At 36.9% G+C, this 26,748-nt stretch overlaps 1 protein-coding gene across 3 annotated transcripts; it reads right to left on the bottom strand.

Annotated features, from left to right (window-relative positions):
* Positions 1 to 430: 430 nt before the first annotated feature.
* Positions 431 to 25,442, bottom strand: SLC33A1 (solute carrier family 33 member 1). 3 transcript variants are annotated; one of them, XM_007086278.3, is made up of 7 exons: positions 23,887 to 25,427; positions 11,518 to 11,708; positions 6,405 to 6,589; positions 6,015 to 6,132; positions 3,327 to 3,542; positions 2,071 to 2,266; positions 431 to 733 (listed from the first exon to the last, which is right to left on the bottom strand). In XM_007086278.3, exons 1-6 carry the CDS (start codon positions 24,659 to 24,661, stop codon positions 2,099 to 2,101), a joined length of 1,653 nt encoding a protein of 550 aa, XP_007086340.2. In that variant the 5' UTR covers positions 24,662 to 25,427; the 3' UTR covers positions 431 to 733; positions 2,071 to 2,098. The 3 variants fall into 3 exon arrangements, with proteins under 3 accessions (XP_007086340.2, XP_007086339.2, XP_042812274.1); XM_007086277.3 differs by lacking the exon at positions 431 to 733 and having other exon boundaries at positions 1,229 to 2,266; positions 23,887 to 25,428; XM_042956340.1 differs by lacking the exons at positions 431 to 733; positions 6,015 to 6,132; positions 11,518 to 11,708 and having other exon boundaries at positions 1,229 to 2,266; positions 23,887 to 25,442.
* Between the last annotated feature and the right edge of the window lie 1,306 nt (positions 25,443 to 26,748).

Raw genomic sequence — 26,748 nt, 5'->3', positions numbered from 1 at the left:
GTTTATCAGATCTATCAGTAAAGAAAAAGATATGGAAAAATAAGTAGTATTTTTCTAATACTACCGATTTAACATCAACAGATCCTCAGATTCAAGTAGATCATTTATAAGATGCCATCAGTGATCAATGTATACAACCTAGTTGCACATAGCTATTAAGAAGTCATTTTTTGGTATGCATTACAAGCATGTACCCAAATAACCAAACAACTATAATCCAAAATAATTGTTCATTTCTAGAGCAAATGCAATTAATAGCTTTCACCTTAAAGGCTTAAAATATATTTTAATACTTCAAGTCATTAAAGATTTGTCGACTTCAAAGTATGTTTGAAAGTATGTAAATTTTAGGAATGGGTAAGAAATGAAAGGTAATTATGGCAATGTGACCTTCTTAATCCAACAATTAAAAAGTAAAATACATTTCACATTTGAGAGTTAAGTGGGTTTTTTTCTTTATTCAAGTAAACATTTTGGTTATAATACATGATAATGGACAACCCATGTGACAAAGTATGGTAGACTATAGGTTGGTGTAGCCTCCTTGTTTCTAGGCTGTTTTTCCAGGTGATTCTTCAGGATCTGGCATCGATGCCCAACACAGGCTTTCCAATGGCAATGCATGAGTTCTAGAGGTCACTGCCTCCATCTTTCTTCAGATGCTGAGTGCCATTTTCTCCCACCCATTTTTATCCTCCATTACTTATAAAAAAAACCCACTCTAAAATTCAACCTATGTTATAAAATTAACAAAATCAAAAATTAGTATTTTCCCACAAACACAAAATTAAGTAAAACTCAATCTTTCTTTTTCTATAACTTTGGAAGGATTTACATAATCTCTAGAGTCAGAGTAATACACAACACAAAATATGCAAAGAACCTTATTACTGGGTATACGTAATATGTTGGGAGTTGCTAACATATTCAAAAGCATAATTCTCCTGGGATACCAATCCTCCACTGGAAATTACAGTTTACAAACAGATAGTTGTAAGTGGAAATACAGTACCTGATTTCATACAAATTGTGAGGTGTTTTCTCACTAGTAAAGTGCTTAATTGAAAAACCATCTTCCACAACACGATTTAACTTGTCAAAGGCACAAAATGTCTTTGTCTCTCTAAAGCATTAGTCTTTAAAATTATGGTTAAATTGCTCATTTACATTTTACTTAATCGGAAAGCTTTACTGTTTTTTTTTTCCTCTCAGTAATAAAAAAAACTGCTTGAAGAAAAACATTTTTTATTTTCAAAACTTTGCCATGAACATACATACAACACTAAATTGGATCCCTTCATGAGCTGTCTGTATGCCATGAAGCACTTATGACAAAAAACATATGTAAGCTTTAGGGTAAAAGTTAACACAGAATCAAAATAGCTTCCAAAAAAAGGGGAACAGGGGAATCATTAAATTAAAAATCATAGCTTTCATTTTATAAAAAATAGTTTGAATAATCTTCTTATAAATCTTTAACGCTTACAAAAGCAGTAAATACATTTAAGAGTCTTTTTAACACAGATTCATTAGTACAATGTGGTTATAGTCAGAAGAATAACAACTAAAAAGGCATTTCAGTAGTCTACATTCTCTTCTCAGTAAATTCCACGTAGAATTTAACCAATTTGCAATTCAAAGTAAGATTTAACTGCCAACAAGGCCAGACTAGTTGTAATTAGTACCTGGATATCAAGCTTTGTTCTATTTAATATATTTTACCAAAATTTTAAATATAGCTCAATGATAGGTACTGATAACAATACTTGACTGCATGGTTATCACCCATGACTACTGCACTGCAGGTTAAAACATACTTTGGTCAGTAAATTAAAAAGATATAAATCAAATAACAAGGCCAGAAAACTTGTTTTAGAACCAATGTCCTGACCTTAAGTAAACTTTAAATACATTGACAAGGCAAGGAAAATATAATCAACTATACAGAGAGGTCTCTATTTTTTAATCATTTGGCATTTTATATTAATAATTTCTGTGTTTAAAATAACATTTTATACTCCTGTACACTGATTATCATAGCTGTCTGAATTAAAATGAAACTGCAGTTACCTTCCTAGAATGTCCAGTAGTGAATGCATTAGTTGCTTCTTTTGCACTTCCATGAAGATGGTCCTTCATCCTGTAATTTTTTCAGTTTTGGACCAAGAAAGAACCACCAACAAAATCCAATAAAAACACAAATGATGGATTCTACATAATAACCATCCAGCGCTGTAACACATGAGCCACCGAGTTTTTTGCAAAGCTGCAAAAATAAAATTATAATAAATATTTCACAGTTTCAAAATGGAAGTATTCAGCAATTTAGATGTTTCTACTTTGTAATTTAAGAGATTAACAAAAAATATTTTTTAAGTATTTTTTATTATTGTTTATTTTTAAAAATTTTTCTTAATGTTTATTTATTTTTGAGAGAGAGAGAGAGAGAGAGAGAGTGAGGGGCAGAGAGAGGGAGACGCAGAATCTGAAACAGGCTCCAGGCTCTGAGCTGTCAGCACAGAGCCACATACAGGGCTCGAACTCAAGACCCATGATGGGTGGCTCCCCTTATTTTTTTTTATTATTATATTTTAAAGAATCCAATGTGGGGCTCTCATGACCCGGAGATCAAGAGTCACAGGCTCTACCCTTCAAAATATACTTTAAAAAAAAAGCAATTTTTTTTTAACATTTATTCATTTTTGAGAGACAGTATGAGTGGCGGAGGAGCAGAGAAAGAGGGAGATACAGATCTGAAGCAGGCTCCAAGCTCTCAGCTGTCAGCACAGAGCCTGACATAGGGCTTGAACTCACGAACTGTGAGATTATGACCTGAGCCTAAGTTGTTTGCTTAACTGACTGAGCCACCAAGACACCCCCAGACATAATTTTTTAAAAGACATAGTACCTCTAGAGGCAAAATAAGAAAATATCTTTCTTTTTTTTTTAAGATTTTATTTATTTTTTAAAGTTTTATTTTATTTATTTTGAAAGAGAGAAAGCGTGAGCAGGTGAGTGGGGAGAGAAAGAGAGAATCCCAAGCAGGTTACGCACTGCCAGCACAGAGCCCAATGGTGGAGCTCAAACTCAAGAACCGTGAGATCATGACCTGGGCCGAAACCAAGAGTCAGATGCTTAACCAACTGAGCTACCTAGGCAACCCTAAGATTTAATTTTTTTAAGTAATCTCTACACCCAATGTGCAGCACAAACTTACAACCCTGAGATCAAGGGCTACGTGCTCCATGGACTGAGCCAGTCAGACACCCCTGAAAATCAGGATCTTAATATTAGCTTAATTTTATCTATAGTTACAAAATACTTACCTCAACAGCATCAGGTGTTCGACAATTCTGGTTTGATGCTCCTACACACTCTTTCACTGTAAGGGGATCTACCAGCCAAAGAGCTACTGTAGAAGGCCAGTTTCCTCCCAGATTGGACACAGTGTTTAAAAGGGTCATGTATGTTCCTCCAATAAGTGGATCACTAACCTTTGCATTGAAAGCCATTATGGAAACATACATGCTATACAATGTAACCTACAAGGAAAATATAAAACATCTTTAGCATAATCAGACCTTATAAAACTACGGTCTGAATTAAGAACATCAAAATCACAAACCTAAAAATTAATTTTCATGACCCTTATTAAACTCAAATCAACAAAGATTTATTTAGTACCCACTATAGGGCAGGTCAGACCATGGCAATAAAAAGATGAATAAGACAACAGTCTGTCTGTGCCCTTGAAGAACTTGTTCTAGGCTGGGAAAATAAGAAATAAATAATTATGATGAAATACAGTAAGTAAGTAGAAGTACACACTTTGTGCTACTGGGGACCAAATAAATGAGATATTAATTCTACAATAAGTAGTCTACTTACTAATTCTACTTATTAATAGTCTACTTATTAATTCTACAATAAGTAGTCAAGGAAGGCGCAATAGAGAAAATGACAGATAGGGTGCCATCTAAGGATACATATAGCAATTAGCAAAACCCCATGTTTGTACTGTTTCTAAATACATCATATATACATATACATATACATATACATATACATATACATATACATATATAGAGATAGATAGATATATATGTATACTACACATGTAAGCAATCAAATATCCAAAGGAACATGAATATACAATTATATACATACATATGTATATAATTTTATTTTATATCCATGAAAGAAAAATGACATTACAAAACTCATGAGACAAACTAAAGAGAAAAATCTCCTTAAGAGGCAAGAATTAACCCTCCATTTAGGAACATGGAAACAAACCATGTTTCCAAAACTGTATTCCTTTGAATACTGCTTCATGGGATGTTCATAGAAAAAGGAGTTCCAAAGACAAATAAGACTGAGAAACACTAAGTTTCACAAAAAATAAATAGGTCTCTTTCACTATAGGTCTCTGAAAGCCTTTAGGATATAAACGCCCTAAGGGCAGGGATATGCACTGTTATATTTTAGTGCTTAGAATGCCTGGCATGGAACAGGTGTCCGATTAATATTGTTGAAAGAATGATTAAGATGCTACATAAAGAGAGGTTATGTCATGTATCATTTATTTCTCAAATTTACGTGCCATTGTACTATTTTTCCCAGAAAGCATCCGGCTGTCTGAACAATCAACAACACTTTAGAAATTTTTTTTTATGAAATCCAAAGCCAAACAAATGATTTTGGATTACTTCACTGTAGTTTTCCTTTACTTACACAGAGAGTGAAACATTTACTAAGCTAAAGTACTACTTTAATTTTAATGTTTTATTTATTTTTGAGAAAGAGAGACATAGTTTGAGTGGGGGAGGGGCAGAGAGAGGGAGACACAGAATCTGAAGCAGGTTCCAGGCTCTGAGCTGTCAGCACAGAGCCTGACTCGGGCTCGAGCTCACAAACCATGAGATCATGACCTGAGTTGAAGTCGGACGCTTAACCGCTTAACTGACTGAGCCACCCAGGTGCTCCTTAAAGTACTTCTTTAAACATACAGTTATTTGGGGTGCCTGGGTAGCTCAGTCGGTTAAGCATCCGACTTTTGATTTCGACTCAAGTCATGATCTCACAGTTTGTGAGTTTGAGCCCTGTGCTGGGCTCTGCACTGGCAGCATGGAGCCTGCTTGGGATTCTTTCTCTCTTTCCCTCTCTCTCTCTGCCCCTCCCCTGCTAGCACACACACACACACACACACACACTCTCTCTCTCTCTCAAAATAAGTAAATGAACATTAAAAAAAACTTTAATAAATAACTAAAAATAAACATACAATTAGTTGGACAGATCCATTATGGAGTTCTCCTAAATGAACTGTATGCAAAAAATTATTGAGATAACTTGGTAGCCATATTTTTAGGTTTTAGTTAAAAAACAAGTGAAGAATTTATAGATACAACTTTCAAAGAATTTAAACTAGGTTCCAGAGAAAAATCCAAAGTGACTCTTAAATATAATTGGTAATAAATGCAGTCAAGTCCCAAAGTTTACTGCTGGGAGTCTACAGTTTAGTGATGGCAAAACATACCTAATAAAGAAAGAGAAAGCATATTAACACACAACTTCCAACATCACAAAGAGTCAGTCATAACTTTCAATACAGAATCTAAACTGAAAACCTGGGATCTCTAGCTCAGTAGCCATCATTTCTCAGTACTTTCAGAAAGAAAAGGCATGTGGAATAGAAGAAATAAAGAACCCAAGTTTACATACGGACTGGGGGATACTTAGTAAGGGTAGAATTACTGGCTTTGGAATAAATTCTGTAATGTAACAAACACTTGTTGAATGGACAAAAAAAATGAAGAAGAAACTTTCTACAAATAGAGCTCAATAAATCAAAAGCCACTAGGTTTAAAGTTCATTGTTAAATAATTTCTTCAGTGTCAGATTCATGCTTCGGTCTTAAAATTTATCATCATTATTTCAAGGCAACTTTAGAAAAATGTCTTCTTTATTTGCCAAAAACAGTTTACTTCCTGAGAAAACCACGGCAAACTTACCTGATGTAACGCGTAACTCAGCAGCACTATGATATAGTAATATACAGGGAATCCTCCTTGATGCTCGACTTTGGGAGTCCACCAAACTAGTAGAGCATATTCTAATCCAAGCAATAATCTATAGACAAAGAAAGACACATGGAGTTTACTTCCATTAACGTTAAAAAATAGTAACAAAAACAGAAATCTGTATGCTTACTATGTGAAAGAAGCCTGCTATCTAAAACCTGTTAAGAAGTTAAAAAGAGATAAAAGTGCATTTAATGATATTGCAGTTGAAGACGTTTTTCAAGTCTTATTCATATATACTTTACACACAGGCATTAATGATACTGACAAATATTACTCATTTAACCTTTCTTATATAGTAAGGTTTTATTTCATTGTTACCTGTAGGGCATGGCTTTGTAAAATATGTTTAGTGGCTGGGGACCTGCAGTGTATTTGCTGATAATCAGAGGTAATATTATCTGCAAAGGAACCATTGGAACTGCCAATAAGGCTAAATGTTCTTTGGGTACTCCCTCTTCTACCAATTTCAGTCCTGTTACTGCATCTGCTGCTGAAAAACCAATCTGCAATATAAAAACAAAAAGTATTTTAATTTGTAACTTACAAAATATTTTCCCCCAAGCATATGTAAGTTCTCCGAGACCTCAATGTCATTACTGATTTACAAGAAAATAGATTATTCTATTTGGTACAACAATCAAATTATGGAAGGCACACTTTGTCCTGTGGTCTACTAACAATATTCAGTGAGAACAACTGAAAATTCAGCACTTTTTAGGAAATGCAGATGCTTGTAATTACTATTAAATTTCAAAAACTTTAATGTCTTAAAATAAACAACGTTCAAACCCAAACTTACTGATCTCTATGTTTTAAGTTTAAAAAAAAAGCTTTTAATTGACTCCAAATAAAATCTGGCTAAAATGAAGAATCACTGGGGCACCTGGGTGGCTCAGTCGGTTAAGTGTCCAACTCTTCGTTTTGGCTCAGGTCATGATCTCATGGTTCATGGGTTCAAGCCCCACGCTGGGAACTGCACTGACAGCACAGAACCTACTTGGAATTCTCTCTCTCTCTCTCTCTCTCTCTGTCCTTACCCCACTCATGCTCTCTCTCTCTCTCAAATAAACTTAAAAAAATTTTTTTAATAAAAATAAATAAAATGAAGCATCACTGCCACACAAATACATTTTGATGATTTCTGACTAATCATAATAAAATTTCCAAAAATATTTAACATTTCAAAAGTAATTCCAAGAAAATATTATACTTGAAGGGCTAAATGAGAGGGAAGAAAAATTATAGATTAATTTTTAAAAAAGCAAAAGCCAAAAAACAAAAAAAAAAAAAAAGCAAAAACAAACAGAGTAAGAATGCTAAAAGCAGTGAGTAAAAGTTTGGGGTGAAATAAGATATTTAGAGAGTCTCAAAGTATCTCTTCATAAATTATTTTTTAATTACAAAAAGAAAAATAGTAACTTTACAATGGGTTATCTGAGTAATCAAAGTTAATAACGGTTAATGGGATAAAGGGACATGATAAGGCTCCTGATGTAATTCTCTGAAGTCATCAATATTTGCATAACATGAACCTCAATATGAAGAAACATCAGTTACACATAAATGGGATGCCATTCTACAGAATAATTGGCCTGTATGCTTTAAAAATATCAGGTCATGAAGGACAAAGAAAGGCTGATGCCAGCTAAATCCACTGTGTGATCTGGACTGGAGCCCTGACCAGGAAAAGTAAAGTTATACAGGCTGTTATTGGGACAACTGGTGAAATTTGGATATAGATTGTGATTAGATAATAGTATTATATCAATTTCAAATTTCTTCCTTTTTATTTATTTTTAATTTTTTTAAGTTTATTTATTTATTTTGAGAGAGACAGAGAATCAGTGGGGGAGGGGCAGAAACAGAGGGGGACAGGGGATCCATAAAGGCTCTGTGCTGAGAGGAGAGAGCCTGATACGGGGCTCAAACTCACGAACTGTGAAATCATGACCTGAGCCCAAGTTGGATGCTTAACCAACTGAGCCACCCAGGCACCCTAAACTTTTTAAATTTTTAATTAAGTTGTGGCTTGGAAGAGAAAACCTTTGTTCTTAGGAAATACATACTCAAGGCATTTATGGATAAAAGGGCACATAATATGTACAAATTAATATTTCAGAAGAAATATATGATAGAGCACAAATCTACAGAATACAGAAAGTGGAATTAAATGTTAACAATTGGAGGATTTGAGTAACGATATATGGGAAGTCTTTCAACTATATAAACAAATTTTCAGTAAGTGTGAATCAATACTAAAAAACTTTTTTTTTAATTAGTTTTCTTTTTTTTTGAGAGGCAGAGAGAGACAGAGCACGTGTGGGGGAGGGGCAGAGAGGGAGACACAGAATCCCAAGCAGGCTCCAGCCTCTGAGCTGTCAACACAGAGCCTGACACAGGGCCCAAACTCAAACCGTGAGATTATGACCTGAGCCGAAGTCAGACACTCAACCAACTGAGCCACCAGGCGCCCCCTAAAAAACATTTTTTAAAGGAATTATAATAGTATGCACTTTAACTTCTTGGAATGGAGCCAAAGGGCAAATTTCACCATGGAAGAATTAAAGGTCAAAGACATTTCACTTAACTCCAGAAAAGGATTTCACTATTTCACCCACTGTCTTTGTAAATATTAGATATACAGACTAACTTCAACATTTACTCTATCTTAAAAGTGCTATAGTAGGAGATATTTGTAGTACAAATATCTAACAAAACACCCAGCATATATAAAACTTCTACAAATTTAAAGAATAAGGTAGCTCTGGATATTCAAATGGCCAATAACCATATATAAAGATGCTCAACTTCTTTAGTCATCAGAGAAATGCAAATTATAACCAAAATGGGATTCCACTACACACCCACCAGAAAGGCTAGATTTGAAAGGACAAAATATGTCTTCTCAAGGCTGTGAAGCAACTGGAACTCTCTTACACCACTGGCGGTAGGGAAAAGTGGAAACAACCACTTCAGAAAACTGTTTGGCAGTATATACTAAAGCATTTCTCGTGACCCCACAATTCTATTCCTAGGTATTTACCCATCATAAATGTGCATCCGTGTTCACCAAAAGTAATGTATATTTTTTATGAATATTCATATTTTATTTTTAATTTTAATAAAAATACAGTCCAAAAGTAGAAATAACTAAACATTTGGTGATAGAATGGATAAATAAATTGTAGCATATTTATATAGTGGGATATTATAAACAATGAGATGAACAAACTGTTGCGATAAATAGCAATATGGATAAATTATACAAATATCACATTAAGTGGAAGAATTCAGAAGCCAGACATAATACATATGGGATATTCCAATGATTATAAAACTCAAAAGCAGAGAAAACTATCCTAACACATTAAAAGTTAGAAGAGGTGTTACTTTTGGCCAGGTTTACTTTAAAAGCGGGACATAAGGGGCGCCTGGGTGGCTCAGTCGGTTAAGCGTCTGACTTCTGCTCAGGTCATGATCTCACGGTTCGTGAGTATGAGCCCCATGTCGGGCTCTATGCTTACAGCTCAGGGCCTGGAGCCTGCTTCTGATTCTGTGTCTCCCTCCCCTCAGCTCCTTCCCTGCTCACACTCTGTCTCTCTCTCAAAATAAATAAAGATTAAAAAAAAAAAAAAAGTTTTTTTTTAAAATAAAAGGGGGACATAAGATTCTTATACATTGCTGGCAACAGTATAACTATAATCTTTTAAAAAGCAATTTAGCAATCATATTCACTGATCCACTAATTGCCTATTTAAGAATCTACTGAAAGGAAATATTCAGAATGTATATGCACAAAAATAGTCACTAGTGTATTTTTATAATTAAAAAACGTAAGCAAATTAGGGGCACCTGGGTGGTTCAGTCAGTTAAGTGCCTGACTTGGGCTCAGGGCACGATCTCACAGTTCGTGAGTTTGAGGCCCACATTGGGCTCTCAGCTGTCAGCACAGTACCCACTTTGAATCCTCTGTCCCCCTCTTTCTCTGCCCCTCCCTGCTTGCAATCTCTCAAAAATAAACATTTTTAAAAAATTAAAATAAAATAAGCAAATTAAATGTACAACAGAAAAATGAGTAAATTGCAGCAAATCGATATACTATAACAATTACATAGGTATAAAAAAGTATGTTTTCAAAATAAATGTTTTTAAATTTTTTTTAATGTTTATTTTTGAGAGAGACAGAGCACGAGTGGGGAAGGGCAGAGAGAGAGGGAGACACAGAATCCAAAGCAGGCTCCAGGCTCTGAGTTGTCAGCACAGAGCCCGACACAGGACTCGACCTCATGAACCATGAGATCATGACCTGAGCCGAAGCTTAACCAACTGAGCCACCCAGGCACCCCTCAAAAATTATTTAATGATAAGGAACATGGAGTAATAAGACAAAAATGAGATAAAAATTATATATTATATGATCCAATTCCTTTTATTTACATGCATATTTGTATATATATATGTATATAAATACACATCTATATTATTAATTGGTTGATTATAACATTAATTATATTTACATATGTAAAGTATACACACACGGAAAAAAGAGTGCTGGAAGAAAATATACCAAAGTGTTACCAATGATTATCTCTAAATGATGTAATTAGATAATATCTTCCTTGAACTTTTCATTATTTCCTAAAGTTGAATCTTAAGTTTAACCTTCCCAATGTTTCCTTTCAAAAACAATGAGGCTCCAGATTTTACTTCAGGAGTGTCAAAAGACACCTATAAACTGTTTATGTAGATAGCTTTAAATATGTAATATGAAACTCCTATAACTGATTTCAGATTCTAGGAATATTAATTCTAACACTACCAATATTTCACTATAACAAAATATACTTACCTTTCCTCTAGCATAATATCTTTAAAAATGTTTTTGGACTATAAAATTAGGACATCTTAATACAGAAAACATAAAGAATAAAATAAAAGTCACCAAAATGCCCATTTATTTATGGTATATTTCTTTCCAACATTAAAAAAAATAAGTCAACTGATTTTTAAATAGATTTCTAATGCTTATATATTTTCATATCTTTTTAGATCACATTCTATGTAAATAATTATAATACTTTTGATACTAAATGTCTGTTCATTATAACAGTAGTGAACTATTATTTTTTTCAAGGCATTCATTTCCATACCAAGCAAGAATATCATTCATTAGATAAAATTTCACATTTGTTAGAAGTATTTCAAATTGGCATAATTCTTTTCAAGATCCCAAGAGAGTTAGCTTACTTTGAAATTACATTTGATATCATCACACCTTTTAAAACAAATTTAATAAACAGAAAATACTGCTTTATATTGTTAAATTCTAATAGTAGCAGGAAGGGACTTATGATATGAAAAGGCAAAGGAAATATTCCATGATATTGGTAATTCTAGCAGAGTGGTAAATTTTGCTTTATAAATCTCTTACCTTTGCAGTTAGAATCAGAAGGCAAAAGGTCAGAACTGCTGGCATTTTTATAATTGCAAAAAGCAGCTTGTAAGTATCTGTGATCCCTTGAGTTTCTTCTTTTCCTACTGATACTTCTTTGTTTTCTTTTTTCAGAAGGGCAACTAGAGTTGTTGTTATCAAAAATACAGTTCCCCAGAAAAAAAGGAAATCTGAAATTAAAAAGTTAAAATCTATTAACTTTTTTTGTTTATTTATTTTTAAGAGAAAGAGAGAGACAGAGTGTGAGCATGGGAGGGGCAGAGAGAAACGAGACACAGAATAAGCACAGGTTCCAGGCTTTTGAGTTGTCAGCACAGAGCCCCATGCGGGGCTCAAACTCCTAATTCATGAGATCGTGAAGTGAGCTGGTTGGACGCTCAACTGGCACCCCTGTTAACTAACTTTTGAACTGACATACCTGCGTTGATACTAAATAATTCTGTATACAACTTTACTTCAATTAAGTGGGGTTTTTTTAAATATTTATTTTTGAGAGAGAGACAGAGACAAAGCACAAGTGGGAGAGGAGCAGAGTGAGAGGGAGACAAAGAATCTGAAGCAGGTTCCAGGCTCTGAACTGTCTGCAGAGCCAGACACAGGGCTCAAACTCATGAACCGTGAGATCATGACCTGAGCTGAAGTCAGACGCTCAACCGACTGAGCCACCCACGAGCCCCATCAATTAAATGTTAAAAAAAACCAAAAAACAAAAAACCAATACTTAGGTGTTCAAGGCAACAAACATATCAAGCATAGCAGATAAACAGTCCTGGCTCTGTTGAACATATATTAAACAGACAAAATAAACAGTGATGTCTAACAAGGAAAAAGAAATGGAATGCAGATATTTGTGGGCTGAATGAAACCAAAGTCTATCATGTCATTTTCAAGGAAAGTGTGAGCTAGGGGTGACCGATGATTTTCATATACCATATGATCCATCAGTCATATTTATTTTTTCTAAGTTTATTTGTTTATTTATTTAATCTCTACACCCAACGTGGGGCTCAAACTCACAATCCTTACATCGAGTTGTATGCTTTTCCACATAAGTCATACTTAAGCACAGAAGCCATTTCAGTTCTTTATTGAATTGTGACAACTTAGACAACAGATGCTCATTTACATTTTCCAACTTTTATTTTTAAACTTTCTAATGTTTTTATCTGTTTAGGAAAATCGGCTTCAATAGTGTGATACAGAAGGAATTTCCTCATTACTTGTACATGCACAATGGGGACAAATGAAGAGTACTGTTTGGGTTGTTTCAGTGAAAGACAGCTGGGCAATTAGCCATTTTTTTTTAACAAATTAAGCACAGGGAATGAATAATTTCTGGAAGCTTCTGTGTAATAATTAAAAGTAATAGTAGTATTAGAGGCACCATTTATTAAGTGTGCATGTGTCACAAATGTGCTAAGCATTTTACCTATGTATTTTTTTTTAATTTTTTAAATGTTTATTTTTGAGAGAGACAGAGACAGAGTGCAAGTGGGGTAGAGGCAAAGAGACAGAGAGAGAGACAGAGAGAGAGACAGAGAGAGAGAAAGAGAGAGAGAGAGAGAGAGAGAGAGAGAGAGAGAGAGAGAATCTGAAGTAGGCTCCAGGCTTTGGGCTGTCAGCACAGAGCCCAATGTGGGGCTCGAACTCACTGACCGTGAGTTCAAGACCTGAGCCTGAAGTCGGAAGCTTCACCGACTGAGCCACCCAGGCACCCCAGGCATATGGAATTATCTGTTTAGACCAATTTCAACTTACCATTTTTTTAAAGATTTATTTATTATTTAAATTTATTTTTGAGAGAGAAAGACAGCGAGCAGGAGGGGGGCAGAGGAAGAGAATGAGAGAGAGAATCCCAAGCAGGCTCTGCACTGACGGTGTGGAACCGGTGGGGCTCAAACTTACAACTCTAAGATCAAGAGTCTCCTGCTCTACTGACTGAGCCAGCCAGGCATCCCTCACCTTATTACTTAAATGATTCTTTCTTTGTTATCTCATTTGATTTTCACAGCAAACATGTGAGACAAGCAAAGCAGGCATTATTATTATGTGGGTACACATGAGGAAAAGAAGCTCAGAATATTTAAATCTTTGCCAAAGTTCAAATAATTAAGAGGCAGAATTTGAACCTAAATCTTCTGAATTGGAGTTTCATACTCTTTTATTTCACACTGCTTGCACAAAGATTTTTTTAAAAGTTAATGTTGAAATAAGAATCCACTAGAACTGGCTAATTATTCAGTCTCCACAATGCTATTCAAATTATGCGAATTAAAGAAACTAAGTCTTTAAACATACATGGAAATTTGTTTTTTGGAGTCAATTCTTTTTTCCACCATCAGAAATTTATAATTAATTTTAGATGTTAAAAGAAAAATATGAAACATTCTTAAACACAAAGGTATCCATTTTATTTATTTTTTCTAATGTTTTTTATTTATTTTTGACAAAGAGAGACAGAGCACAAGTGGGGGATGGGCAGAGAGGGAGTCACAGAACCTGAAGCAGGCTCCAGGCTGTGAGCCGTTAGTACACAGCCTGACATGGGGCTCGAACTCGAGAACCACAAGATCACGACCTGAGTGTAAATTGTACACTTAACCTACTGAGCCACCCAGGCCCCCCAGGTAAGATTATTTCTAATTTCTTTGTGGTCTCTAAATAAAATAACAGTACATAGAAAGGAGGAAGTAGTGAGAACATACCAGTTCAGAGCCCTAATTCAAAGGCTTTCCCAATAGCTCACATGGAGAGAAGAATGAAGCCAACAGCTCAGAAAAAGAGGCTTAGCCACTGCCAGAAAATATATTAAGTTTTATGAACATAATTACCATAAATAGTAATTATCATTAGGCTACAGGCTATTATTTATTAACATTGCTTTGATGCTAGAGAACATCCATAGAGTGATATACCAACCATTGCAAAGATACTATTACCAAAAATAATCTAAATATTTCATTACTGAAATTTCATTCATATATGTGTATGTGTGTGTGTGTGTGTGTGTGTGTGTGTGATTAAGATATCAAAGCTGATGTTCATATTTCATAAACATGACTTTTGGGCAAAGACCTATAGGACAAACAAAATATTCTGAAGTGGCCACTAAACCTTATCTAGTACTCCCATAAATGCAAAATTTAAGAGCATGTGCCAATTCACCAGTAACCAAGAAGGATATAAATACCTAGCACATAAGTGCCTACTATGCCAAAGCAAAACATAGGAGAGTGCAATAAATCTTAAAGTCGCTCTCCAAGACAAGTAGCATTATTCTCACTTAAAAAATTTTTTTTTTTAATGTTTGTCTTTATTTTTGAGACAGAGAGATAGAGCATGAGCAGGGGAGATGCAGAGAAAGAGGGAGACACAGAATCGGAAGCAGGCTCCAGGCTCTGAGCTGTCAGCAGAGCCTGACACAGGGCTCGAACTCGTCTACTGCAAGATCTTGACCTGAGCCAAGTCGAACGCTCAACCGACTGAGCCACCCAGGCGCCCCTTATTCTCACTTTATACACAATGAAACAGAATTGCAGTCTACAAAGTGCCAGAGGTGGGTCTAAACTAGATCTGATTCTAAAGCAATAATATCTCTCATTTTACTACCCAGATGCTCAGATACACCTATCTACAGCAGTTAGGCTCTTTCATATCAACCAGATATGCCTGAGAAGATACCCATTTTAGCTCCATGAAGTCTGGAACATAGATTCTTCAGTATACTCCTTTAATCTGGCTACTTATATTCCCCGTCCTCACTTCCAATCTCCCCATATGGCAGTATGGCAAAGGGTATGCAAAGCCATAGAATAAATAAACATGGTACATCTTCCTAAATAATTCATTTTACTCAACAGTTTAGAGGAAAGCCTTTTTTTTTGTTTTGTTTTTGAGAGAGAAAGTGGAGAAGGGGCAGAAAGAGAAAGGGACAGAGGATTCTGAAGGGGGGCTCTGTGCTGACAGGCTGACAGCCGCGAGCCCAATGTGGGGTCGAACCCACAAACCGTGAGATCATGCCCTGAGCTGAATTCAGATGCTCAAACGCCTGAGCCACCTAGGCGCCCCTAAAGGAAAGCCTTTTTAATGAAAAAAAACAAAAAAAACAAAAAAACAAAAAACAGGGATGGCAAAATTTCCAAGAATTTTTAAGATAAAATATCAGACTTCAAAAGCTTTTACATTTTCAAGGCTTTGGACTAGGTCCCCAGACAATTTTGGACTAGGTGTAGATTCACTCTGCCACCATCAGAAGAAATAGAAGAATTAAGTAATATTGTCTGATACAACCATCCTTGTCTCAGATGAAGATTCTCTCTCCAACTCTCATACTATGGAAGTTAACTTAAGTCCTTCAGAAGTCAGTGACAGGAAAGCAAAACTTCAACTTTGTTCTAAATGTCAGGCCTTCCTTTCACCTTCTTGCTTTTGGCACAGCTCTCTATTTCACACGTTAGAGCGTGAAGGGACTGTAGACACCCATAATCCAGTCCAATGCTCTCATTTTCACAGGGCAGGAAACTGAAATAGAAATAGTGTATTTGGCCCTGGGTCACCACCTGATTCTTAGCGGAAACTGACCTTTCTATGCCACAAATCTCTCTTTGAAACATTTGCTCAAAATATCCATGCTGTCGTAGAGCCCTCCCAGAAAATATTATTTGATTACACAATATAGTCATATCTGATTTGGGGATTAGGCTTTTTAAAAGACAGCAATGTAATGCAAAACTCAAAATACAAAGAGGATTTTGAAACCTTCCTAATCCCTTAGTTTTCCTAACCCCTTAGGAAAATGAAGCCATGTTTGAGATCACATACCTTTTCATTAACTCCAGCATTAGATTTTCCTCTGGGGTAGAAGAGATTGTTTCTTCAATCAAGCATTGGATTAAGCAGCTATCTTGCTACTTTGAGCCATCTTGTCCCAACATTTGGGCTCAAACTCAGCCCAAGGTTCAAGGCTGAGGCTGAGAAACCAATAGATTCAATGCTCCCATCTCATGCTAACTCTGGGCCTCTATCACTGGATGGATGGAAGTGAATCACTCTTTTAATTTTTTAAAATATGTTCTGGTCAGGCACAAAATCTATTTTACACATATACATATATCTCTACTCTGATGCTATGATAGGTTCTTGCATTCAGCTTTTGTTTAACCTATATCTTGACACCCGTAAATCATTTTTTGTAAGCTGAATTTAGACATTTATAAAACAGTAGACAACGAACATTCCAAACTACCACATGAGATACAGGGTACATTCAAATAGCTTAAATTAAAAATAATGATAACATCAAATGCTGACAAGGATAGAGAAACAGAATCATTCATATATTTCTGGTAGGAAGACAAAATGGTGTATCCATGCCAATCTGGAAAAAAGTTTGGCACTTTCTTTCAAAATAAAAATGGACTTACCAGAAACCAGCGTTTGCATACTTGGGCATTCATCTCAGAGTAATGAAGACTTATTTTCACATAAAAATAGCCCCAAACTGGAAACTACTCAAATCCCCTTCAATGGATGAGTGGTGAAATAAACCACGGCATGTCTAACAAATGGAATAGTTCTCACCAAGAAAAAGCAACAGATCACTGATACATGCACCAACCTGGATGAACCTCAAAGAAATTATGCTAAGTGAAGAGAGCTAATCTCCAAAGAACATGTACCAAATGATTTCATTTGCATAACATTTCTGAAGTAACATAGTTATAAAGATGGAAAACAGATTAGTAGCTTCCAGGGGTTAGGGATGGAGAGGAGGAAATGGGTATAGCTATAAACAGGCAACACAAAGGAGTCTTGTGATGGTATATTTGAGTATCTTCATTGTGGTGATGGTGGTTATGCAAGGCTACACATGATGAAATTACACAGAGCTACTCATGTGCACACACATAAAAGCAAACACAAATGAGTACATGTATAATTGGTAAAATCTGAATAGTGGTATGGATTGCACCAATGTCAATTTCTTGGTTTTGAGATTGTACCCTAGTTATGTAAGATGTTAATGGAAGAGGCTAGGGAAGGGTGCATGGGATTTCCTTAAACATTTCTTTGCAACCTACTGTGAATCTATAATTATTTTAAAGTTAAAAAATTTTTTTAATTAATGGGAAATTTAAGAACACAAAGATTCTTTCTTTTTTGTTTTTTTAAGGAAGCAAAAATTATAAAACTGGGGTAGGAATAAGAAATATAGGTCTCAAATACAAGATAATATAAAGCAATCAAAAAAGAAGTCTTTAGGTATTTTGAAATCACTTATTCTGTAGTTTTAATTGATCACCATTGGACTTCAGCCAGTAAGGACTGTGTTCAAAAGTGAAGGGAAAGAATGAAATTTAAAAAATAATAATAATAGATAGCACCAAACCAAGGAATAGAAATGGTGGAAGGTAACTAATATCTTGCCTTTTGAACATGTACCCCATTCTTTAAAGTTACAGCATGCACACTCATGTATAAATTTTATTCTTGTGACCTCCTATACTAATATAGTATATACAATGTAAAATAAAAAGCCCAAATTAAAGGATATGAAGTAATTATTTAAAAGAATGAAATTAAAGAACATGTACAGAGGTACCTGCCTGGCTCATTTGGTAGAGCATGTGACTCTTGATTTCAGGGTTGTGAGTTTGAGTCCCACATTGGGTGTAGAGATTACTTAAAAACAAAATCATTAAAAAAAACTAAAGAAAGATCATGTATAAAATGCCAGATTTACCTAAGATTGTCTCTTTAAAAAACAAACAAACAAAAAACCAGGTGAAATAGGGGGCTTTATATATATATATTTTTCATTTTCTAGGAAAAGAACATCTTTTATAAGGTAAGTCTCTTTTGCTTTCTCAAATTATACTTTTCAGGAACACTAAATGAAGGTAGGAAACTGCCGGTAATTAGTGAGGTTCTATGATTCTTTCATTAATGAATTTATAGTAAAGACTAATTCAGTTGGTCTCTACATAAATTTCAATAAAATCAGAAGTGAAATTCAGAGTAAAATATATGCCAAATAAAATCAAATATTTTTTTGGTTTAGAGTGTATTTTGTAAATTGACTTTTCCATACAAAATCAATCCCAGAATTCTTTACTGAACAAAAAAAGCACAGCTTTGCCTTGTTTTAAAAAGAAAAAAGGCTCGTAAGACCTTTCTGGGGTGTGGGCTCCAGTTTTTAATATCTAATCCCTCCTGAATCTACTATCTCCAGTGTTCCTCCACTTATGTCACTTTATTACTAGCATCGTAACATTTGAAAATAAGTTCAAATCTGCTCAATTTGTGTGTATGGAGATGTACGATCCACCAGATTTATGGACATGTTCCATTCAAGGCAAAAAGGGACTAATCTCAAGGATTTTATTTTATTTTTTTTTACTTTTTATAAATACTACTTTTTAATTTTTTAATGCTTATTTATTTTTGAAAAGAGAGAGACAGAGTGCGAGCAGGGAAGGGCAGAGAGATAGGGACACACAGAATCTGAAGCAGGCTCCAGGCCCTGAGCTATCTGCACAGAGCCCAATGTGGGACTTAAAACTCACGAACCATGAGATCTGTGACCTGAGCCGAAGTCCGATGCCTTAACGGACTGAGCCACCCAGGTGCCCATAAATATTACTTTTTAAATGATTATACAGTAAACCTAAAATTTTTTGGTGTACAGTTCTATAAACTTTAAATCACTGCCACCATAATCAAGATATGGAACATTTCTATCACTCCCCAAAACTCCCTCATGCTGTCACTCACTTATAGTCACCTTTTCCTCACCCACCATCCCTAGCAACTGCCTATCTGTTCTCCACCTCCACAGTTTTATCTTTTGAAAATGCAGGAAAATATTTTAAGTCTAGATATATATGCTAAAGAATGTACTACAGCCTATTTAAAAATAACTGGTCTATCTAGAAATGGGTCAGTTGGTCCTGTCCACATTCTAAATAGCATTTCTAGTCACATAAAATTTATTAATGAGTTCTGTTTCAGAAAGCAAAGAAATTTGTCACTAAGTAAGAATTAATTGGTCCTGCTCACTTCTAGTTCAAAGGAGTATCTTACAAATACTGTTTTAACTATATTCATTGCCAGTTTGATTAGTTTTCTTTCAGCATCATTTTTTCCAAAACATCTCCTTTTTTTTTTCTGACTGACTCCTCTGCGCATACCTACCTATAGACAAACCAATCCATAAGCTCTAAATATGTTTAGCTCTCTTCTCCAGTATCAGACTAATCTACTTCCTGCCCAAACTCAAATACCTTGCTCCCTATCCCAATCACTTCTATTCATTGTTGTTACCACTGCTTCTAGAGGAATGGGTTGCAACTACCCGTTCACAGATTGGATCTGGCCTAAAGACAGAATTCATATGAATCTAATTAATCATTTTTTAAATGACAAAATAAAAAAGGGATTTCTAGTTTCTCTGAACGCAGATAAGATCCAGCAATTGTAGGATCCTATTGCCACAAGACAAGAGTTTATTGAAATTGAAACTTGCATCTTTACATGGGCATGAGTTTTTCAGGTTACCACTCTCCCCTCCAAACCGTACATCCTGTACCAACTGACTTGATTCACTTCCACTGTCCATCATTTTGGTTTGTAAATTCCCATTACAAATTCCCTGGGAGCAGAGAATTTCCAGGTCTTATTCATCAAATTTTAACACCTATCATATCGCTAGCACCAAATAGGCACTGAGTGAATAAATGCTACACGTTACTTAAAAAAACAAAAAAATTTTAATCTGTCATTTCTAGACCATCAGACGTTCCAGAAGAGGGCTGATTGGGCTGATGTTTTCAGACATCAGCAGTCAGAGTGCTACTTTTCTCTAGTAGAAAAGCCCAATCAGCACAAATTGTATTTAGGTTTTAAGGTTTTTCCTGAGGTGTCTTCCTAGTTTCCTAACAACTATAAGAAAGACACTAGTTAAGTCTTTTGTAAAAGAAAGTGTGGATCCTCTGCTTTACACAATTTGGCTTTCAAGTTTCCTAAGAATGTTCTATGTTCAGATAGTGGGGGGAATCCTGTATCTCTACCTCCAACTAGGCGCTTGACCTAGTTTCTTTATCTATAGGAATGAATTGAGATGGTAACTAGATTTACTGTGAACATTGTGTAGTACATACAAAAATTGAATTATGCTGTACACCTGAAACTAATATTACTATATAACAATTTTACCTCAATTAAAAATATCCGTTTCCAGAAATACAAATCAGAATCTAAATAATCCAAAAAAAAAAGAAAAGAAAGAAAGAGAAGAAATTGAAATATACAATCTTTTCAAGTCATAAAACTATGTTCCAATCCCCGTGTTTTTCTGGGTTACTTTCATCATCTGTTCTAACTTAAAACGATGTCTCTTTTGGATCCCCAAAATCCCTGAAAACCAAACAGGGCAGGACAGTAAAAGCTCACTTCTGAGTTCAGGACTGCCTTGGATCCCTGAAGGGGCCAAAAAGCCAACTTCTGCATAATCAAGTCTTTGTTTCCAAAGGATTCCATTCTCATCTTATCCTTCATGTTCTAAATTTATTATTTAGATTGCTGCTTTCTAATGGCAAAAACTGGATTTTCTCAATATATTCCATTTCTATTTATCTGTAACTTAAAACAAAGTCTTAATCAGAGAATATATTTTAAAATTCTAAAAAATAATTATGCCTCCTTGTAATTATCTGATTTTTCTAAACATCTGCCTCAGTGTTTGGCTCTTCTTTTAATAACTAAGCAATTTTATTTCCTTCAGTATTCTTTCTATGCTCTTAAAATTCCAAAAAAAAAAACCACATTTTTTTTAGTTATACTGCTACTACATTCCAGAAAGATCAAAACTATAAATATATGTACAATAATAAAAAAGTGAATGAAAACTCTTCAACTCTTAACTCTTAACACTTTAACTCTTAAGTGTTTGAGCTAAACACAGTCGTCTACTACAGACAGAAAACGTTAAATTAAAAAGTAAGCAGGGCGCCTGGGTGGCTCAGTTGGTTAAGCATCTGACTTCGGCTCAGGTCATGATCTCGAGGTCCGTGAGCTCGAGCCCCGCGTCGGGCTCTGTGCTGACCGCTCAGAGCCTGGAGCCTGTTTCGGATTCTGTGTCTCCCTCTCTCTCTGACCCTCCCCCATTCATGCTCTGTCTCTCTCTGTCTCAAAAATAAATAAACGTTAAAAAAAATTAAAAAAAAAAAAGTAAGCTATTTTTACAATTTCCTGGATATCAAAGTTCAAATTCCACAGAACAAACCGCTATTCAAAATAACAAATCAGTGTAAATAAAAAATCCAATGGCAGCACAATTCTGATCTTCCCATTGGGGAAGAGTTGTGGCCAAGAAAAGATAAAATTAACATGGCTCCTGAATGCATAATGGCATTCCTGGAATGATGTTTTATCAACCACTCTTAAAAGCACTAATTTGCCTAGTTAGTAATTTATTTTCCACAGCCTGTAAAATCTTGATTTCTCTTCTGAGGCTTTTCCATGTTAAGTAACACATCATTTCATTAGTCCTTCCTGGTGAAATGAACAGTCCCAGTACCAAATGAAATGATGCACAAAAAGCAGTAAGGTGCTAATACAATGGACTCATAAAGTATTTCTAGGCAGAGAATTATCCAGAGAGCAGAAGCGGGACTCCAGAACGCTTGGAGACAAATCTGTTTAAGCTCAAAACAATATCTCTCAACCATTTTTGGCCTCAAACCAACTAAGAAAAAGTATAATGATCATTTCATCAGTAGTAGTAGCTCACTCGCAAATTGAGGAGGTAGAAAGGGGGTCCCTGGGGCACCTGGTTGGCTCAGTCTGTTAGGTGTCCAGCTTCAGCTCAGGTCATGATCTCAAAGTTTGTGACTTCAAGCCCCACGTCAGGCTCTGTGCTGACAGCTCAGAGCCTGGAACCTGCTTCAGATTCTAAGTCTCCCTTTCTCTGCCCCTCCCCCGGCTCACACTCTGTCTAAATAAATAAATAAACATATGTTAAAAAAAAAAGAAAAGGGGGTCCTTTATAGGGCCTATGGGTACAGAGGGAGTGTGTAAGATTTCAAGAGATGAGTAGTGCAGTTGTGAATCCCTCCATCCTCCACACTCCCTAAATTTATTACACAACCCTTACACTTCCCTCACCACACAACTAACCCTGACATTTCCACTGTTAGGAATCCCTAAGTTAGTACTGGGAAGATGAGAGAAAGTTTAACTGCTTAAATCTCAAGAGAATCTCTGAAATCCGTCATCATTACCAGAATGAGGAATTCTGGTAATACCATATTCCTGATATTGGTTATTCCTACTATTGATAATTTTACTTCTGTTTCCTAATTGTTAGGACAGCTTTAAAAAAAAAATGAAAGAGAAAAGAAAGGAAAAGAGAAGGAAAAAGAAAAGAAAAGAAAAGAAAAGAAAAGAAAAAGAAAAGAAAAAGAAAAGAAAAGAAAACTTTCCAGGGACATGTATTTTACTCATGAAGAAATGGGGAAATTTTGTAGAACTTACACAAAATTGCTTACTGAATAAACTTCAAACTCTTATTAGCAATTCAAAAAAAAAATCTTACTTTTCTCTCATCTCCCAAACCCAGTCTCCACACCTGGTGTTGTGCATTCCAGAATTCCATTTATCCACCTCATGGAAGCTTATAATTCAACAGGGTCAACTGTTAAGCTGCAGTTTGAATCCTGACTCTCACAAGCAGTTAGTGGCTGGCAACCCTGAGCTCCCCTTAAATGTTCACTTCTCCCATCTCTGTGGGTTGGACTCTGCTTAATTCACAGGAGGCCCTCAGAACTCTGTCACTCAGCCAACTCATTAATGATGAATAAATTAACCCTATTCTATTCACCAGAAGGCTAGAAGAGGGCTCTTGGTATAAGAGTAGAGGCAGAAATGAACCGGAAAGCAAGGAACTAGAAATCTCAATCCAACAAAAGAGAAAAGGGAAATGTGAACCACAGGAATCAGGCTGGATTCATGCCTTCACACTAGCCAAACTTTTAAAAAAATGTGCATCTGTGTGTTAGTCAAGTGTCAGCAGCTCCCTAGACTTGAGAGTTTTGTTTGCCATTACACAACAATGTTATTGGATGAGCTACCTCTCCCTGCTCATTGCCCAGTATTCATCAATTATGACTGCTCCGATGTAGTCATTCTGGCTCAAGCTCATTTTAGTAGAAAACTTAACCTCGGGTAATCTCCCCCCAAAGCATCTCCAGTAAATTAAATTATGAGATTCCCTCCAACGTCACACCCTCTGTCAAAAGGATTCATAAACGTAAAATAATCCTCACCGCGTAATAGTTTTAAATACACTACCTGAAAGAGTAACGATTCCCCTGGGTTGAGGCTGAAAGCGCAAATATTTGTTACAAAAGTCGGCAGACTCAAGGGCCAAAAACAAAACATTGCCCAAAAAGTAGCCCGCTGTCTGGCCCACTGAATTGCAAGTGGAAGCATAACCCACGTTTTCCCGGGATAACATAGTTAACGCCCAACCATCCACAGCGATGTCCTGAGTGGCGGCCAGGAATTCAAACAAAAAGAATGTCACAGTGAGAGCAATCACATCGGGGGTTCTGCCATCAGTGTTCCCGAGCAAATGGTCCACCTGAGTGGACAAATATATCATGAACAGTCCCAGTATATACTGTGTAGGGACAAGCCAAGATTTGCGACGACCAAAGTTCCTAAAGTAAACTGCATCAACCAATGGGGCCCAGAGCAATTTGAGACTGAAGGGCCAAAAGACGAAACTGAAGAAAGCTTGATCTGTATAGCTAACATTTTTGCTCTGCAAAATGAGTGGGATGCTTCCTGCCAGGCCCAGTGGAATGCCCTGAAGCACGTAAAGAAAAAGCAACAGCAAAATGCTGCTTAATTCCGCCCGGCAGCTCCGTGGGGGTTTTGAGAAGTCACCAGTGTCGGTATCCCGCAAAAGAGCTTCTTTGTCCCCTTCCCCACCCACCAATTCCGGATGGCTGTCCTCCCAGCCGCCTGGCGGCAGAGGACCGCTCTTCATATCCAGAGAGTGGTTGAAAGTCCCTGGGCGTCGTTGCCGACTGTTGTCCTTGTGGGAGATGGTGGGTGACATATCAGAGACGATGCAGAGCCCCGTCTGTGGGGTGCCGGGACTGAGCGTCTTGGATCCTCCTAGCCCCGGGTCCAAGGCTGTCGCTCTGGACCAGGGCCTCGATGGTTCAGGGAGGAGGACAGAGCGAGGGGCGATAAGGGCACTTCTTACAGTGGCCCCGAGTACTGAACCCAGGAGCCAGTCCCCTGGCTGGAGACCCAGGCGATGCCCAGGTAGGTGGCCCTCGCAACGGCGTCAAGGTGCCTGAAGGAGTCCCCCGGGCATCCGCGCCGGGCTCGAGGCTGGAGGAGAGGGCCGTGGTGCCACGATGGAAACGGGCCCTTAGCTTCAGCGAGACCGAACGGCCAGTCTCCCGACCCACCTCCAGTTCTCGCCGCCACCACTGCAGCTGACAGCACTTTCTCTACAAGACTCCAGCGAGATCAGGTAACTTCCTGCGTTGAGCCTCAGGAAGTGGTCCTAGGCTCAAATGAGTCCTGTCCCCGCCTCCAGAGCAAGCCGATCAGGGCATGCTCCCGAGACCGAGTTCGGAAACAACCGTTGGTAGGAACCCGAAACTCAGGCGATCGGGACCTCATGGGAGGATTAACGCTGGAGCACTTTGAGGCCTGGGCGGGGCGCAGCGCGCGCTCTGCTTCTGTGAGCGCATGCGGCCGTCTGGAAAGCGTGGGCCTCGGTCATTGGGCCCGCGCGGCCACGTGAGTGAGGGCTGGTTGAGCCAGGCCTGCGCAGGCTGCCTCTGAAGTTGCCGCGGTTGCGCTGGGGCTTGTAATTAGGTGGGGAAAGGCAATGCCCAAGCTTTGGGCCCGTAATTGTGTGGGGTCCTTGCTTTTGTGGGCTAGACAGAAACGGGTGGAGAACGGCTGAAGTTTACGAATGTCTTTATCAGCAGGCAAGGGTGCCCCAAAAAGGGTAATAAAAGGCCTGGCTAATGGAGAAGTGCGTGCCTGCATATTTATGGAATGAATGAAACTGCTCAGAGGTGCTAGGTTTCTCTGTACTGCGTTTCTTTCAGTGCAGTGGAAGAAATGTAGTGGAACGGGGGCCGAATAATTAATTCGTTACATTGGGCAGGTTGGAATTATAAGATTCCATAACATCTTCCTTAATTTTGAGCGACCTAAAAGGTCTTATAAGAGCCAAATATTAAAATTTTGTTTCATGTTAACTCAATATGTATGCATTATTGAAATGATAAGGGAAAATAACCTTAGGGAACCAATAGCATTATTTGTAACGCATTGAAAATGCCTATAAAATTTTACATAAAATATTTACTTATGGTACATATTGTTTTCTATTGGGCAACTAATACTAAAAACAAAAATAACCTGTACTTTAAAAAAACGTACCTGGGGCGCCTGGGTGGCTCAGTCGGTTGAGCTGCTGACTTCAGCTCAGGTCATGATTTCGCGGTCCGTGAGTTCCAGCCCGGCCTCGGGCTCTGTCTGACAGCTCAGAGCCTGGAGCCTGTTTCAGATTCTGTGTCTCCCTCTCTCTGACCCTCCCCCGTTCATGCTCTGTCTCTCTCTGTCTCAAAAATAAATAAACGTTAAAAAAAAAAAAAGTACCTAACCTCAAACCATTTAAAAGATAAAACATGTTATTCCCGACCTCTCCCAAATATAGTTAAATGTTGCAATAGCTTCTCCATCTCAAGATTAATTTTTTTTGTTGTTTATTTATTTTGAGAGAGAGGGAGAGAGAATCCCAGGCAGGCTTGCACTGTCAGCGCAGAGTCCCATGCAGCGCCTGAATTCTCACGCACCCTGAGAACAGGACGTTAGCTGAAACCAGGAGTTGCAGGCTTAACCGACTGAGCCACCCAGGCACCCCTCTATCTCAAAATTATTAAGAAAAAGGTTGGTTTCCTGAAGACTGACATTAAAATTTTAACACAAAAAGTTACACATTTGTTAAATGTAGCCTGTTTAGACAGGAAACCAAACTATACAAATACTACATTTCTGAAAACTAATTTCATGCAATGTTTCAAGAAATTTTTTACAACTCTTTAAGGAATAGTTTATGAACTTACATTCTTCAAAGGTCAAGGAACTTGCTGAAATATTTTTTTTAAGTACATA

This window comes from Panthera tigris, chromosome C2 (assembly GCF_018350195.1).
Source record: "Panthera tigris isolate Pti1 chromosome C2, P.tigris_Pti1_mat1.1, whole genome shotgun sequence".
NCBI lineage: Eukaryota > Metazoa > Chordata > Mammalia > Carnivora > Felidae > Panthera > Panthera tigris.
The sequence above is the reverse complement of the archived record's forward strand: the minus strand, read 5'-3'. Positions and strand labels throughout refer to the sequence as shown.